Genomic DNA, 17613 nt, shown 5'->3' with positions numbered 1-17613 from the left:
TTTGGTAAATATGTCACAGAAAACAACCTCATCATACTGGTGGGAGAAAAAAAAAAGAAAATCTCAATGTAGTGAAGGGCACACTGCAAACATGTCCATCTCAAGTCATTGTAGCCGCTAAAGCAGCCTGTAATATTCATCCTAAAACAGGTCAAACCTCTGCCAGTGAGATGAAGTCATTCTGGCATGTTCTGCTAGGAGTTGTAAAACAAGGCGTCATGTTGCTGATGGTCACTGCAGGAGTTGCCTATCGATAAAAATGTCATTTGAGCCGACACAATTCCTCAAACGTGTGCTGCCGCGTTGGGAGAGAAAAAAAAAACCCAGCTGTGACATAATCTCACCTCGCCGGTCGATTTGTTTTTTTTCACTTTGTTTTAAGAAAATAAAAAAATATACATATTTAACATCCAGCACAAGTTGTCAGACTTGTTGAGATGGATATATTTGCAGTATTCCTACCCGCGCTGACATGCACTGTATTTTCCTACATCTGAATCGATCCTGTGGCCTTACTGGGCAGCCTGCTGGGAATTTCACCTGTCCTGAACCGGGTTCACCAGTCGTCCCAGTTAAGTTTGGTCTCAGCTCCTCCTGGATTTCCACCTGGAAAGGCGAACGGGCCGTGCACTGCATACACCTCTCCAAATTATAAGGACGCGCAACGAGTGGCATTCGTGCCCAACAAGCCTCCTCTCCTCAACTATCTCAATGTCCCTCTCCGGAGCTGCTCTGGGCCCGCCCACCGTGCGCCCACCTCGCTCTGATTGGACGGAGGCTCTGAAAGGCATCTCGTGATTGGACGCTCGCCGTAGGCGTCGACTCGGTGCGGCAAGGTATGCGCGGCACTTGGCCGTGCCCGGAGTGAGCTTAGATGTGATCTTGTTATGTTTTTGTCATTAGCGTGGAGATCTCGGATCAAGCTGAAATAAATGAATAAATCCGCATAAAACAGAATAGCAGGGGATTGTCCTGCAGGTGATAGGCTAAACAAAAACCTGCAACGTCCTCCATTTTAAAGGGAAAGATATCCAGAACACAACACAAATCGTGTTTTATTCCAGAAAAAAAAAAAAACATTCATGACAATCAATAACGAAATTTCATCAGTTTACACATGTTTCATATCATGCGAAATCGGCTCTCGATTCATTATGACATCGAGCAGAATGATCTCAGTGTTGATTTATTGAGTAGAACTGCTCTTACTCCCTTGGAAATATACTGAATAAATCCAGGAAATTGTCATCACGAATAAAGTATTTTTCATTATTCCCAGAGAAAATGCAATTTCTCAAAAGCTCAATAGACAATGTGATGAAATGTGGATAAAGTGCGCAGGTTTGGCGACGTTTGTACTCATAAAAAACACAAACACAACTGATGAAGAAATAAATAAAAGGGTGTCACTGTATTCTGTGTTCATGCTGCTGCTGTGAGTTGTCCAATAAATAGGCCTTACCCCCTCTACCCCCCACCCCCCCACCCCACCCTGCTTATTATGCGTGATAGCGATGCGTCTCTTTAATTATACCGAACTGTACACAAGTGACAACAACATGGACCCGTTCACCCCTTTTGGTGGTTGCACTGGATTTTTAGCTGATTTTCTGGTTGATTGTCTCCTTCTGGATTCAGAACCTTTTTGGGCCCATAACCTCTCTTCATTCATTTTGGTTATTCTAAATACAGGAGAAGCTATTAAAAAAGAAGTAGGTACACACGCTGTGAAGTGTAGAAGCTATGTATCTACTCACAAACTTTGAATTTTTTAAAATTGAAATCTTGAGGTTGAATTTGCATGTTTTTTTTATTTTGTGCCAATTGAAACCACTGGACTTGTGGTTTCTAATTTTTCCTCTCATCAAATTAACCCGTTTTGTCTTGAGTTATTTTGGAGCTGGGTTTTTTTTTTTTTCCTTTTTCTTTTTTTTTTTTTTTACCAGTCTCAGGGAGCAGTGCGCCGCGTCCAAAGCTCATGCAATGGTTTGGTGTCCCTCAAACACGTTTATCTGAGGATTAATATCCATGGTGTGAATCAGATGAGAGCGCCGCGGCGCATGTAGTTTTTTAATTAGCTACCTCGAGCTCAGATGGAGGAGGAGGGGGCTGCTGGTTAGAGCAGCGGGCGCGATGACGGGGGCGCGGACGCATGACGGTGAGCTCATTACGCACATAATTAGCCCTTAAAATTGATGCCGCATCCTGCCATAATTGGAGATTTTCCTGCTGCCTGGGAACAGATATCTCTCCTTCCTCGTGTGTGTGTGTGTGTGGAGGAGTGAGAGAGATAGAGACTTAACTGTGTGGCTTCTACTGGACTCAAGATTAGCCCCACAAGGCTTTACCTTTCTATTATTTTCTAATTTCTGACGGATAACAACACCAAATTGGCAATTAGGGGACAGCCCCAGATGTTGACCGGTCTTATGTCCTCACTTTAAATCAGACAACATGCTAGTGCATCCTTCACGTCTGATGCTTCTATAAGAAGTACATCTATCAAGTCTTTGAAGTTACCCCAAGCTCAGATCTACTCCACATCTCTCTCTGTGACAAATCTCTCATCACTGGATCTCATTTCTCTTTCAATGTGTGGGTCAGAGGTCACTGTGATTTGTTCACCTAATAGATTCTTCTCCATGCAAAGTATTTTTCTTTAAAAAGTAACACTTGATGCTCTAAACCTCTTTTTTTTTTTCATGTGTATGCAAACAAAAACATTCCTACGAATGAAGCAATAATCTTTAATGGAGATTCAGCACCAACAGCTCAGGCTTCAGGCCACCTCCCATCATCCTTGCCGCTCCTGCAGTGACTGGCAGCCTGTCACTGATTGGGAAGTTCTCTGAGGGTATGAGCTCGGAGCGGCTGGTAGAAGATTTACCCTGCCCGGACATCCTGTTAATGCCCCACCACAGGCTGTCACAACAGGGGAGCTCGCTTTGCTGTCCTTCTAACCCGCCCTCCTCGCCACCTGAGTCTAACCCGTCTTTCCATTTTTATTGTGTTTTCACAAATCACGCTTCTCTGTGGGAAGCCGGGCCTGACATTCTCTCTCCAACGTGAAAAAAAACGAGGGAGGGGTTGTGGCAGGTCAGTGAAGGTTACTTAAGGAAAGGATTCAAGGAAAGGGGGGGGGGGGGTGAGGAACATGGTGTATTTGAGCATGTTGGCCCTTGAGCAAGGCACTGAAAGGCCTTTAAACAACATATGTTCTCTTTCACCTCTGGCGGCATCTATTCAAGCGGGTAGATTAAAGATTCAGGATTCAGTACTTGATTCTCTTCTTTCAATAACAGCCGTTTCAGTGTGCTTGATATGAATGTGCTTTAAGCTCAAATAAAACAAAAACAACACAGAAACCCCAGGACGTCACATAACAACACTAAGAAATGGAACTAGTTCGATAGTTTTTGTTGTGTTTGCTGAGGTCCTGAGGTACCCGTCTGTCAGATTTGTGCCACCATTAAACACAATGCAGGGGAAGGAATTTTATGCGCTCACTGATTTAGCGTTTCACTCGTAGAACATTGTGTCTCATTGATTTACAATGGAAAGTTTTAGATGTGTTAAAATCAATGCAGAAGAACCAGAGATACCATCTTTTTTTTATTCTACAATTTTCTTTCTGGTGATGCAGCCTGGAGCTGATAGCCTCAAGCAGACAGTAGTACTCCCCAAGACCTGCGAACAGATGTGTAAAAACAGTGGAGTTCCCCTTTAAAGCCCTAAAAAGCCAACATTTCTATCCACAAGAAGTTGTACCTGTTACTCTACACAGACCTTTTGTTTTACCATTGGAAGTTCGTCCTGTGAATTGGCAGACTGGGCTGATATTTGCAAATGGGCCGTCAAAAAGCATCGTATTTATGACCTAAATCAAACCTGAAAGATAAGCCAGCATGGAAATTGTGAAACAAATAATGTGAATTTTTTTGCAGTAAGCAGTTGGTTGCTGCTTTATAACTGACTGCCAGGATTTTCTACAGTGTCAACAGTTCCTGCTCCTAAATACCGCACAACAATAGCATACCTTCTCAAGAAAGCTCCTAGTCTCTGTGAATTGATGGTTATCTTATAGAAATTAATTGGGAACATTACATTCATAGACAGTTGAAAATACTGCCCCACGTCTTCCACATACAGTATTTTAATTTGTCTGTAAATGCCATGGAGATCCACCTTTGTATTTATAACCTCTCCTCCACTTCCTCGTTCTCTCGCATCTCCTCTTTTATACACTCAAGATAACTTCATTATGGACTAATACACCACCGGTGTAAAGAGAGATAGCGTCTGTATGTGGAGGAGAAGAGACATTAAAAAAAAAACGAAAAAAAAAAAAACTGCATGGAACATTGAGGAGATATCGTGGAAATGGCAGCAAGATGTAAAACAGAAGAAGAAGAAGAGGAAGAAGAAGGAGAGGAAATGGAAAACAGTCGATTGTAAATGTGTTAGTAAAAGATTTCACAGAACGAGTGAAAAAGCAATGAGACTGAGGCCCCATGTTGGGTTACACTCTGCGCTCCGAGATTGAAACGGTTGGGCATATGTAAACAGGCTGCATGCTTGACCAAGATTTGCCAGTTGTGTTTTCTGCAAGCTATTACCGACTCTTTGTGTTCGGTTTTCCCTAAAAGACGGAAATATTATTTAGTACTCCCCACCTTCTTTAGCTGTTGGTTTTGAACCAGCCATTTTATTTAGAGAGCGATGGTTGGACATTTTATATTGTGTTGCTTTTCTCCCATTAACAGTGACTTCCCATCAATTCGCACTCTCTGTGTCTCTTTCTGCCAGGCCCTTCACTGAGCCCATCTGCTGTGTGCGAGCGTTAATTAACCACACTGCCATTTCCTCTGTGTGTGCTGCATTTGAAGGTGCTTAGAGTACACGAGTCAGCCCCGCAAGTTCATCAAAATGCTAATTCAGCCCAAATTAAAGTTGTGATTAACATTACACAGTTTCCTGTGCAGACAAATTGATCCTTCCATGAGCTCTTTCCCTCGCTCTCTCTCACTCCCTCTCTGGGTGATGAGTGTCTGGGGAGAGAGAGACTTTCCTCTTGGGTGTTCTTGTCATTGTTGCCAAAGTGGAAGAAAAACAGAAACAGCCAACAGATGAAGCTAATGGTGTGTGAGAAAGATCGGTGTCTAAATGCATACAGTTTTCTCCGTAACGTGAAGAAGAAGTCTTATGACACAACATTCCGTTTTGCCCCATAAGAAATATGGATTCACATGATCTTTCCCCCTGCTTTTCAATACCTCACATGCACATCAATGCATATTTGTTTGTGTGCATGTGCTCTACCTGCGGGTATGCTTCCACATCGCCTCAGACTGTGTACATATGTGAGGGACCAATAAGCTGCAGCACTGATGCTGTGACACAGTTCTGACTGTATTTACCCTGCAATCCAGCTGCCTCTGCATCTCCCAGACACTGATAGGCACGTGGAAACAAAACCCATAGAGGTGAAAACAAGTGCCATCAAAATAATAGAAATGTTTTTACTGGATTCCCATTGCATTTCTTCTTAAATTTGGTCAAACCCTCTCCATTTTGTTTCCTGATCACCTGACATGTGCCCTCAATCACCTTGAGTTTTACGCGTTCTTGCGTCTCTCCTGTCTACAAGCTTTCAAATGTTAAGCACAAAATAAATTTGAAGTGCTGAAAGACAGATTAGTATCCTCTTTAATAGGCTAATTCATGAGAGATTTTTTTTTTCCCTTAAACAACAGCAGCTTGACATTCCCAATGGGTAAATGACAGTGGAACACTTATTTGGGAACATACTGTAGTATCTCTCTCTCTCTCTCTCTCACACACTCACACACTCACACACACATAGACACACACACACACACACTCTCTCTCTCTCTCACTCACACACACACACACACACACACACACGGATAAACTTCTCGTGGTAATGAAAGCCCCTGGCGTTCATCACTCTGTCTTAAGCAGTGGTTATTGAGGCATTAAATATGTCTACACAGGGCTCAGTGAAAGGCTGCCAGATCAGTGTTCTCCTCTGAGGGGGGCTCTGTTTGCATACAGACAGGTTGGGGGATTTGGAACGTGCACCGAATGTAGCCTGGGAGTTGTAGCTGGGTGCCCACCACTCTGGTGTTAGCGCCATTATGGGATGTCACTGTGGGAGAACTGCAGCTCTTCAGCGGGATTACTGAGATTCTTGCTGAAATTGAGCAGAATTGGAAATGTGGCCGACGGATTCTCTCCAGAGTACACACACACACACACACACACACACACACACACACACACACACACACACACACACACACACACACACACACACACACACACACACACACACACACACTTGCATTCCTGTTCAAACAAATGCAAATGTGCATTTACGCAAACATTTTGCCACAACAGGAACTCTGATGATGTTGATGTATACAGACCACTACAGGGAGATTTGAGCAACTATGAAATTTGTCATCATTCTTTTCTTTTGATTTCTTCTTACAGCATGATGACAAATGCAAACTGGCACATGTGCATACCTCAGCAGCCTCTGTTGTCTTTGAAGCGTGTTTGCATAGTACAAAATGTCGTGGTTTTGTTGTGTTTTTGTAAACCCTGCCTGCAAACCAAATTCCCCATGAGGAACATCAAAGATTTGAATTGTATTAAAATGAGGTGAACTGAAATAGATCCACAATGTAAAGGTAAACACTGACAGCAATTCTGAATCGTTGTTATGCCAGAATTCACAGGAAACATGTGAGAAAATGTATGACAATGGATTTTTGATGTCATGCATTTTAAAACAGAGTTAGTTTCGTTCGTGAGGACGTTCAAAGGGGCACTGTTCTTCTTATGCTACTGTGGTGGACAGTAGCCCCACAACACAGACCAGTGCAGCTACATGACTCGGGCATGAGAAAGGGCCTTTACAGCTCGGTAGCCTTCTTTCTAATGGGTTTGGGGGTCAATGTGCTGAGGCCACACTCCCTCCTGAGGTTCCTTCTCCTGTGTCATAAAATAAACATGCTGGGTGCGACCCTGGTGAGGGTGAACATTAACACCCCAGCCGCTGGCCCAAGGGTCAGCCAGGGGTCAGCAGCCTGTGGTGGAGGGAACGGCGGAGATTATTCTTCCACACTGACAACCGCACCAACGTGGCCTCGGACGGTTTACACAGTGTGTAAGAAACTCACACCCCTGGTGTTATGTAAATTCTGTCTGAAGGATCAATGGCAGCACACGGACTCTTTTAGGGTCAAAATGGTGTTTTTGGCATCTTTTGAGCAGGCGGTGGGACTGAGGATTTACAGATCTTATTTATTTAAGCTATGAGTTATCATAGAATTTGATTTACGAAAAAGTTTAAACATTAACCTCAGAGTTAAGTTTCATTTTTCACAGCTTCAGAATTCCTGTTAGATTCATGTTAAGCAATAATACCATCAGAGCTTGTGCCAAAAGTTGCTATAATACATTTTGGGGGGAAAAAACTACTTCCCATAAAGCATTGGGGAAGAAGAAATAAACTGTAAACACAACCCTGACATATTATTACACTTTAAGTTGATATAGCAAGCATGTAAGCAAACAGTTGCTACACATCCAGCAACTTAAGCATTAATTTGGTGTCATGTGTAATGAATGTAAGTCCAATGTCCATGATTTGGCTTTTTTGCAACTAAATGCTTCACGGCAGCGCTGATGAGAGTGAACCAAAATAATAACGTTTCAAGATCATAAAGCTAAAACAGTGAGATGAAAGATGCCAAAACGCTCCACAGATTAAAGGGGAAATGGGTTTATCATTCTTTGTTGGTTCATCACTCCAAGTGACCTCTTTCACATAAAAGCAGTCATGTCATCCGCTGTGAATATAAACATAACAATTACATCCTCTTCAAGTAAATAGAGCGAGCAGTGTGCATGATTCATCCCAGAGAACATTTGGAGGTGTTTTCATGAATTGTTTGCAGCACGTCACAGGTCCAGAAACCAGAAGAGGCAGAGCAGAATGGCGTGTGCCTCCCCCAGCAGTGCAGCCCTGGTGCATTATTCAGCCTGGTATTCACCCTGACTGTGGGGAGCCACAGATGTCAGACATGGCTAACCAGCTATTGTAGAGAACAGGCACGGACATCAGACCTGCCAAGACTGGTCACACTTGATAGTGAACTATTCTATACTGACAAAAAGAGAAGGAAAGAAAGAGTGAAATCTAAGAAATGACAGAGACAGAGACAGAGGTCAGATAGCACTTGTAAGTAATTCTTGAGGTTCGTATTGTGTTTTGCAAAATACGCTATTTGGTGGTGGTTGCGTATTCCTACACACAGTGTAAATCTACATTTTCTTGACTAAGTAGCTGCTAAGAATTATTCTCAAAGTGTATTTTCCCCTCATTCTACAGACAGAAGTTACCTTTGATTACAAACCAGGAAAAGGAGAGAAAGTGAGGATTTATAAGCAAACTACAAGCCTGAAGATTTATTTGTTCTTTTAGCCTATCCACAGTGTGCTTATAAAACCTCCCACTGCAACAATTAGGGGGGCATAGATCACATTCTTGCCTTAGCAGAGGCCAGATAACACCGTAAGGCTTTGGGACATCTCATTCGCATTGGGGACGGTCTAGAAGATGCTTTACTAGATGGATTTATATGGGGCCTGCGCTGCTTCCCAGTGATTGAATGTCTGTGTGCATGTGTTGAGCTGACTCTGTGTGGATCTGTCAGGGGACTCATAAGGCAGGTTTGAATTAGGCATGAGATAGGAGGAGGATGTGTGTGTGTTTGTCTTGGTGTGCGTGTGTGTGACTCGGAGTACTTTATGGTGAAAGAGCGTGTAAATAGTGACCGGAGACAGATGTGGTCTCATCCCTGAAAGGCTGAGGATAAAAAATTATTAGGACAAGACCTCAAGATCAGGGCAGGACATTTCTCAAGATAACATACTTCTAGCATGCTACAGTGGAAAGGAGACAAAACATGTAAATGGCACAAACACACAGCGCCCTTCTTCTTGCAATACTGGCTGAGAATATCCAGTTGCACAAAGTGAAATCAAATCTGTGAAAACTTCATACAATCTGTTTCATCTGTGCAGCTCACAGTTGTACCTAAGAGGTGAGCCATAGCTCTAAACACCACACAGCCTATAAAACATGAGCTGGAGAGTTGTGGGGGACATAAAAGCAGTTCCTTTTAATGTAATATTGATTTACAAACCCCATGTTAAAACACCTCCTGGTCATGGGTCATTACTTTCAACCCCTAACGAATCACGCTGGGTGCTGAACTGGAGCCAGCGCGCATGAGGCACTGGACATTTTTAGATCCACATGAACAGGTTTTGGGTGACTTGGTGTCTAGACAGTAGCAGCCTGAGAGCAAAAGTTGGAAGTAAAGCAACAGCATGTTGATAAGAACTTGAGAAAAAATGCTATTGTTCATGCAGCTCCTTGGAACTACTTAAATAGACAATTATAACCATGTAACCATTTATACTTAAAGTCCTGTTTCCTTTTTGTTTTAATGTGACCGTTTTTAGATACAATGACAGGCTGTGGGAAGATAATTGTACTAGCTGTCAAGATTTTGTAACTACTGAGTCACTGATGCCATCCAAGCATCTTTACATGCCCATATTGATTGGTGCAATTACAACAATTAGGCAAAATTGCAATCTGTGTTTTGACCTCACAACACAGTGTTGTGACAACAGGGGCAACAACAGGGAAAAATTATACCAATTAATTTGTCTCACTCAGTTCATGTTCATTCAACAGCGCAATGTATTTATAAAGATACATCATATCAAACTCTATCAATTGAATGATAAAGTTCTGGACTTATTTTCATAATTTTCTCTCAAGTCAGTTTCTGACATTATTGGAGAATAAGAAAAGAAAACAGTCGTATAACAGGAACAAACAGTTGGTAGTCTTTTTAAAAACCAGACAAGGTAAATATTATCAAAGACATCCCAAAATGAAATCATAAAAAGATATTTTATTTTTACATTGTACTGCCTATGAATGCTAAAATAGGTGGACTTAAAGTAAAGTGCTGCTGGGATACTATCTAGCAGGCCTTGTTTAAATGCGTGATAGCAAGTGATGCAGCTGACAATGCAAGCACACTCTTTAAACTGTATTCAACTGCAATACTTTTAACAATCTTTTCATATTTTATGATGCTGGATTAAATTAAATAACACATGCTGGCTGCCTTGTAAACACCAGTTTCGGGTCCAATAAGGGCAAATCAAATATAGGAAACTGTAAAACATTTATTTGAAAAGATTTCCCATAAAGTGACTGTAGATTAACAGCAGGACAATAGGGTCATACATGATATTTTTTATTTTACATTCCACAAAAAGCAGCATATGGTGGGAATAGGACTGGATGATTCTAGCAGTTAGTATAACTGTAAATTTGATGATTTCATTTGTAAATAGATAAAAGATGCAGCGTTTATCCACCATAATTTTAGTCTCTGCAAAATGTAGAGAGCTTTTTAACAGTATTTAGACCTTCATAATCAGAAATTAAATATGCAGAAAATGTAACTGAAATGGTAAAAATCCAAATAATTAAGATTTTGGGGTGGGTGGCTGGGGTTTCTAAAATCCTGGCCACAGCCCTGAAAGTACTATAAGTAATTGCAGTAATGGTAGTTACTTTGTTACATAAACTCAAAAATACCAATAAGAGCATAATTCTTATCCTTGAAAAACAAACATCCTGAAAGCTTTTGTGCGGTTCTATACTTCTCACCAGACAGACTAAACGTGCAGCCCGTACTCGTGCAAAATGCTGCAGCAAATATGGCTCCCATTTACATTGTAATTCGCCTACTGGTAAACGCTTCCATGTGAGACTTTACTCCCTGAGGAAAGTTATATGTTAGTCATTGATAACAATTAGAGCAACAGCAATAGCAACAACTCTTTTTTTTTTTTTTTTCCACATCTCATGCAAATGTTTTGGAGTAACACCCCCCTTCATGCTTTGTTTTCCTGTGGTATCATAGCATTTACATTTCATGAGCTCACTAAGCACCGACATGTCACTGGGTTGATTTACTGGGCAGGTCATTTCCATGTAGGCCAGTGGCTGAAACGCTCTCCCTGCTGCAGATGAATATTTACATGGCAGTTAACAGGTGGCGAGTAGTTTAATGGTGGTAATTGCTCCATGGCACGTGTAGCAGGAGAGGAGGTGTGTTGCTTAGGGCTGTCCCACTTCTGTGATGATGCATCCCAGGGGATCTATCTGCATGTGTTTGTGTGCGCGCACCATATTTTATGCATTCAGAGGTGACATATATGCTACCCAGCCTAAATTATTAGTAAAGAATGGCATTGTTCATTGTGATATGATGCAATAACACATGTTTCAGTTTTTCACATCTACATGGGTGATATTCTTTACCGATGATGCTGATTGATTTTTTTATCACTGCTTGACATTAATGCTAGATTGTTAGACGTTTAGTTGTCAGTGCACTCAAGCCCCTTCGAAAATGGTCATATTCCATAATGACTCTTTAATCCTCACAGATGAGGCAATAAAGGTCTACTTATTCAGGTTCATTGATGTGCAGAATAAAATAAAACACACATAAGCAGAAGATGAAGAGATGTCCTCTGTTTCCTACATTAAGAAGATATAGATACATCTTTTCTAGATCTGTTGTTTCACACTTGCTTCGTTTTTTTAATTCAGCGGAGAGAGATTAGGTTTTATTGTCCGTCTGACAGCCATGCAAATGTTAAAGCACTGGAATGTTCCACAAATCGGAGCAGATGGACACGACAGGCCCCTCCCTTTCACTCTCAAGGAACATGACATCACCACATATGGTCGCAGTGATTGATCTGTCGTTAGAGAGTGATGGCTGGCTGAGTGGGGAGAATGGGGAAGGGATATGCACAGAGCAGAGGCAAAGTGCCGGCGTAATGTTTTCCATGGCAAAACTCATACAGCCATGAAGAAGAATGTGTCAATGGCCGGAGCGTTTTTAAATTGATTGCCTGTGCATGTGTATGCCTTTTTATGCGTGTTTGTTGTATGTCTTAGACAACGACAGACTTATGGATGGCTATGGATGGCTTCCAAGTCTTACATGCTTTTGTGTTTTTCTTTTCCAAATGTTGCTTTTCTCAGAGAGGACATTGCTCTTACCACTTTAGTGACCCTTGGGATAGCACATTTTAGAATATAAAGGAAGACAAGTTCATACATGAATAAATGCAACGTACATAATCGGTATCAAGTGTCTTAGAAATTAAGTACCATTAAGTAGCAGAAACATTTGTTACTATTCCATGATTAGTGCAAAGTCCAATGCGTACCTGAGGAGATTTAGTGCTGTTCAAAAAGTCAAATATTGCAACTCTGTAACTATAAGCTAAAAAAGATGCAAATGCTGGATCAAAGTGTGTGTGTGTGAGAAAGAGAGAGAAAGGGAGAGAGAGGGGTGATGCTGGAGAAAAGCAATAGGATGGATATGCAGTTCCAGACACAGAACAGAAGCTGGGAGCTTGTCTTGTCCTGCTGTGTGTCTGGCAGATTGCTATGGAGCCTGTCATTGCAGTCAGCAGGGTGTCCAGCCACTACATGGCATTCAGCAGGGGAGGTGAATAAATCACTGGAACACACACAGTCCAGCTTACAATTCGCCTGACAAAGCCGAGACTGCCCTCTAGTCACGTCTATACTTTTTACGGCTATAGAACCAACATTATTCTGACAGCTAAAGTAGCGCCGCTTATTTGATTGATTTTACACAAAAGTAACACCCAGAGGCAAATATCATATTGAACGCAAAGGTTAATTGTCAGCTTAGATAGTAGAGAGAGAAGGCTGTCAGTGGGGAAAACAAGAACGAAAGAATATTCAACACTCATCTTTCCCTTTAGCAAAACATTTATACAGAAACTGCTTATGCACGTTCAGGCGCAGCCATGTTGCTCAACAGGGATTGGACTTGCCGTGATTTGACACTTTCAAGATTTAGCAAAGCAGAAAAGCTGAGACACTGCCTTTAACTTATGTATGGAAGTTTTCTGAGTAACATTATCATTTTCAGTAAAAGTGTCTCATTTAACTATGAGCAGAACCCTTTGTATTTGTTACCTAACCATAAGCAAAGTTTATTAATCCAAACCTTAATCGTAACAAACAATCGTAACAAGTTCTTTTAGTGATTGTTTCATGGCTAACGAGAGGAGATTTGTGACATGATCTAAATGCATGTGTTATTCACAAAAGTGAATGTGTGCACTAATAATTAGACCAAGACTGATAATGATTCTGGTCAACAAACGACTTCATTAGCCTGAGACTTCAGGATAAAAATCTCTTCAACATTTCGAGCATTCGGTGTTATAATAATATTAATAAACTATTAAACCATCTCTCTGTGTAATATTAAAACATAGTTGCCTTTTTGCAGAGCTTTTTATGAGTACATCCAAATGTGAAAGCTGTGGAAACAGCTTTGTTCCAGCTCATAAAGAATAAACTGTCCTACAGATCAAGTTTCACAAATGTCCTCCAGGGATGGTGCATAGCTGACATTGACACTGCTGCAAGAGGTGTAACTATCAAAGTTACATGGGAATATTGGCGGTTCTTTTTAATATATGTAATGTGCAAGCTATAACACCCACCTTTATGTCACTTGCAATAAATCCATATCCAGGCTTCAAAGTATTTCTTCATAATTCTGTTGGAGTTGCTGCAGATTAAATGTCCATGTTTTTCTAGATAATAGTTTGGCGAAACTTTGACCTCTATTATTTATCATTTATTATTATCTGTTATTATTTGTAATTTGAAACTATTGTCAGATCAAGATTGTTTTTTATCAAACATCAAAATGTTCAATTTTCAAAGAGAATTGATCCGTTGACTTACGTAATCACATATTTTAGCATTTAATTTTCATATACACACATTTCATAACTCTGGATGTGTGCTGAAGGCTCATCAGGTTTAGTGTCTGTATTACACACACTATCACAGCTTGTTATTGACTATGAAACTGAGCCATATGAGCCCAACATTACATTTGGATAATAAATGCTGTGCGTATGAAAATAGTTAACTAGCAGTAAGGAACTAGAGCTGTGTGGTCCCATGTTCACATGCTCCATTTCATAGACAGACTTAGAGGGCACTGAGATGTCAGTGTCACCTCGTTTTATCCCGGAATGCGATGAGGAAAAGCATGAAAAGCCTGCAATTGGGCCAGAAAATAATAGACTGTGCTCCTGGAAAAAGTGGCTCATTGGTTTGGATTGAGGAACGGCCGTGATGAGGAAGAAGACAAGCATGTATTTACATGAGACACCCACACAGGCCTCCATAATCAATCTTCCAATCTCTCAGGGTGCAGACTCAGCCAAGAATGAGTGTGTGGGATAGAAGTCACGGTAAACAGCATGAATCTTTGCCAGCAGTCTATTTACAACCTTTATTTCTCCACAGAACTGCGAATCCTTTCCTGCAATGTCACACTAAACATAAAAGTTATACACATGCCGGCATTTGGGGATTTATATTTACCATCTTACCCACAGTCAGATTTCCATTGCATCCACAGAGATAAAATGCATATGTTCGAGACTGGAAGAAGAAAAATACAGATTCTGCCCAGAAAATGAAACACAAAAGAAATCTATTAACAGCTTTAAATTTGTCTTTTTGATGTGTTTTATCTTTATCAAGGGGGTTTCTTCAGAGTTCAATGTGTAAAATAGGCAACTTCACTCTGAGGTGTTGGTGGACAGGCTGCTGTTGGTAAGGAAATAGCTCCACTGTGAAAGCTAATTGCTTCCAAAAGCCACAACATATACATCAAATACACACGTTACATGTACAACATGAACATAGAGACAGGTTTGGAGTGTGTGAAAGCAGCCCTGCCTCCTGGAAATTCTGTTTGTATGCAACTTATTTTCAGCAGGAAAACGAAAGGAAATGAAAGTGCAGTTTCTATGTTAACATGATGAGAAAATGTTATGCTTTTGCTTTCAGAAATATTGATACTGATCGTATCAGTGAAACCTTCACAGACAAAGTCTTGCCGAGAGTAAATATCAGTTTCACTATATCTGCCCGAGTATCAAGCTAGAACCAAAAGCCAGTCAGTGTAGCTCAGAACAAAGACACCAGAAAAGGGAGGAAGCAGGTAGCAAGGTAACAAAGTTCTCTAAAGCTTGTTAATTAGCATGCTGTATCTCGTTAAACATGTAAAAAAAAAAAATAAAAAGGCTATGTTCGGGACTATTTCTTGGTCATACTACCTTCTTTATGCTAAGCTAAGCTCACCATCTGCTGGCTGTAGCTTCCTATTTAACGGACAGATATGAGAGAGTAGGCGGCACGTTTTGACCTACGATAATATTGGCCTCTCAAAGATATAAAAATGGCATTTAATGAACGCGACGTAGGGACGGCATGAGTCTTCATCAGCTGCTTGACTTTGGTTTTATAACTCAGCATTTAGCAGTGATTGAAAACGATCCACGTGTGAAGTAACGATAACGTGCTTGAAAGAACAAAGTCATTTCTACACGGCTGAAACAGAAACGTTGAACATCTACAGCGGGAAATCAAGTTTCTTGTCCATCCCATAGTTTCCTCCCTCTTTCAAACTTGCTGAACGAGAACAGTAACGTTTTCTGTCATTTCATGAACCCCTCAGAATTTGCTTGTGTGAAAATGTTAACCAACTCAAGAAGATGTGCCCACAGATTCACTAGGCATATCTCCATTTCTCTGAAAGGCCGATGTAAACATTCCTATGAATATCCCCACCAATGACAAATAACAGGGGTTTACATGCCGCTGTGGCTGCACACTGTGAGACACCAATTCATCAATTCAATTTTCAATTCATTTTCCAAGATAGAAATACCAACTCTATAATGCACATTTCACTCACTACCACATAAACATCTAATGATGGAGGCTGAGTGGCAACAACACAATAACAAACTCATCACCGAGCAAAGACCTGGAAAAAAAAAAAGTGGGATTAAAGGATGGAGGAAATGTATGAGAAGTAACTGGTTTGCGGTCATTTAAAATGACCAGTCATGAACACTTTAGGGTGAATGAGTTCTGTGGTGCAATTACCAAGCAGATCTGAGCGTGACTCACCAGAGCTCAGCTTTACCGGTGCAATAATTGGTGACATGAGGGAAACATGAGTGTTCATGAGTAAAAAAATACGTTTTTTCCATTTGTACGAGGAAGATCGATGGGTGAGAAAGTGGTATAGGTCAAGGGTTTTACTAATAATTGCTTGTCGCTTGGTGTTGTTGAGGCTGTCACATTTTCTCTTGAGCTTAATTTTCTGTGCCTTCCTCTTTCTGTCTTTCTTTCCCCCTCTCTCCCCATGACTCTTCCTCCTCTTGCTAACTTTAGCTAGTGGCAGCTCAGCAGACCAGGACGACTGCATGTTTTAACATAATCTCAAAGCCTAAGCAATAGATCTGCTGGCTGATACAGGGAATTGCATGCCAAACAGTTCCACCCAGATTTACGACTTGGCGCAGTCAGCAGAGCTGGCATAATACCTGTTGCCAAATACATCCAGTTTCCAGATCCTTCTTTTCTCTTTCACAGTTGTCCAAACAGCATTAGCAAATACATTGTCAGTTTGTTGTAGCCTGTAGGTGGTTGACGGTTGACGGTACTGAGAGCCCCAGTGAATCTGAACAATCTACCTGGAAGTTTGTAAAACTGAAATACTTGTTGTTCTGGTTCAATAATTCACAACCATTTGATATTCAATTTCAGGGTTAGGTTTAGCAAAGAACTCTTGAGTTTGCACTGTGGACTCTGGAGCTTAGAAGTCACTCTGAATAAGAGTGTGATGTGGTTAAAATGTTGAGAAAATCCGAATCTATGTTTGCAGGACAGACCAGCTAATGTAGTGATTACTGCAAATGTTCTAAATTTGAGAAGAGAAATGCTGGAATTAGCAACAAGTCCTCTAAATAAAGACCAACATACGCTGTTTTCCTATTCCCTCTTAAAAGACACAGAAGTGTTTATTTCAATCATATCATTTGTCACTGTTGAAAAAGAAACCCATTTTATGATGTGATAACGCTGTGGTGAAGGTTTGGTTAAATTAAGGCGTAAAAACAACTTGGTTAGGGAAAGATCATGGTCTGAATTTAAATAAGTACTTCATTAAGGTTAGGTTACTTTTTTGGTACTGATCACAGTGAGGCTGCAAACATCAAGAACTGTTGAGAACTGAAATTTGCCATCTAATACTGATTCTTAATCTCATTTAATGTATCTTTAATTAGATACATCCTAATTTGGACAATAATTTTGATAGCTTTAGACTGTGTTTATGGAAAAATCTTCTACAGCTGTTTTGTGTTCAGATAATAATAAAGCATTTTACACTGTTGGTATATTTGTTAAATAAAACAGAGGTTCGTTAACATCTGTTGTATTTGTCAAAGTAAAGCATCTAACTGAAAAAGTAACCAAAAGTTCTGCACACTGTCAATCACATGTTCACTTAAAGTCAAAGAGTGTTTGACTTGCTGGTGTGTTAAACT

General features: G+C 40.7%; 1 protein-coding gene across 1 annotated transcript in view; it reads left to right on the top strand.

Annotated features, from left to right (window-relative positions):
• The first annotated feature begins 2133 nt into the window (after positions 1 to 2133).
• LOC139218327 (cartilage intermediate layer protein 2) overlaps positions 2134 to 17613 on the top strand; it is a 38410-nt gene continuing 22930 nt past the window's right edge. Inside the window, exon 1 of the mRNA XM_070849892.1 lies at positions 2134 to 2158. Within this exon, the coding sequence (XP_070705993.1) occupies positions 2134 to 2158 (25 nt within the window). The remainder of the gene's footprint in view (positions 2159 to 17613) is intronic.

The sequence above is a fragment of the Pempheris klunzingeri genome, chromosome 18 (assembly GCF_042242105.1).
Source record: "Pempheris klunzingeri isolate RE-2024b chromosome 18, fPemKlu1.hap1, whole genome shotgun sequence".
NCBI classification, from domain to species: Eukaryota; Metazoa; Chordata; class Actinopteri; order Acropomatiformes; family Pempheridae; genus Pempheris; species Pempheris klunzingeri.
This window is presented reverse-complemented; position numbering and strand designations above follow the sequence as displayed.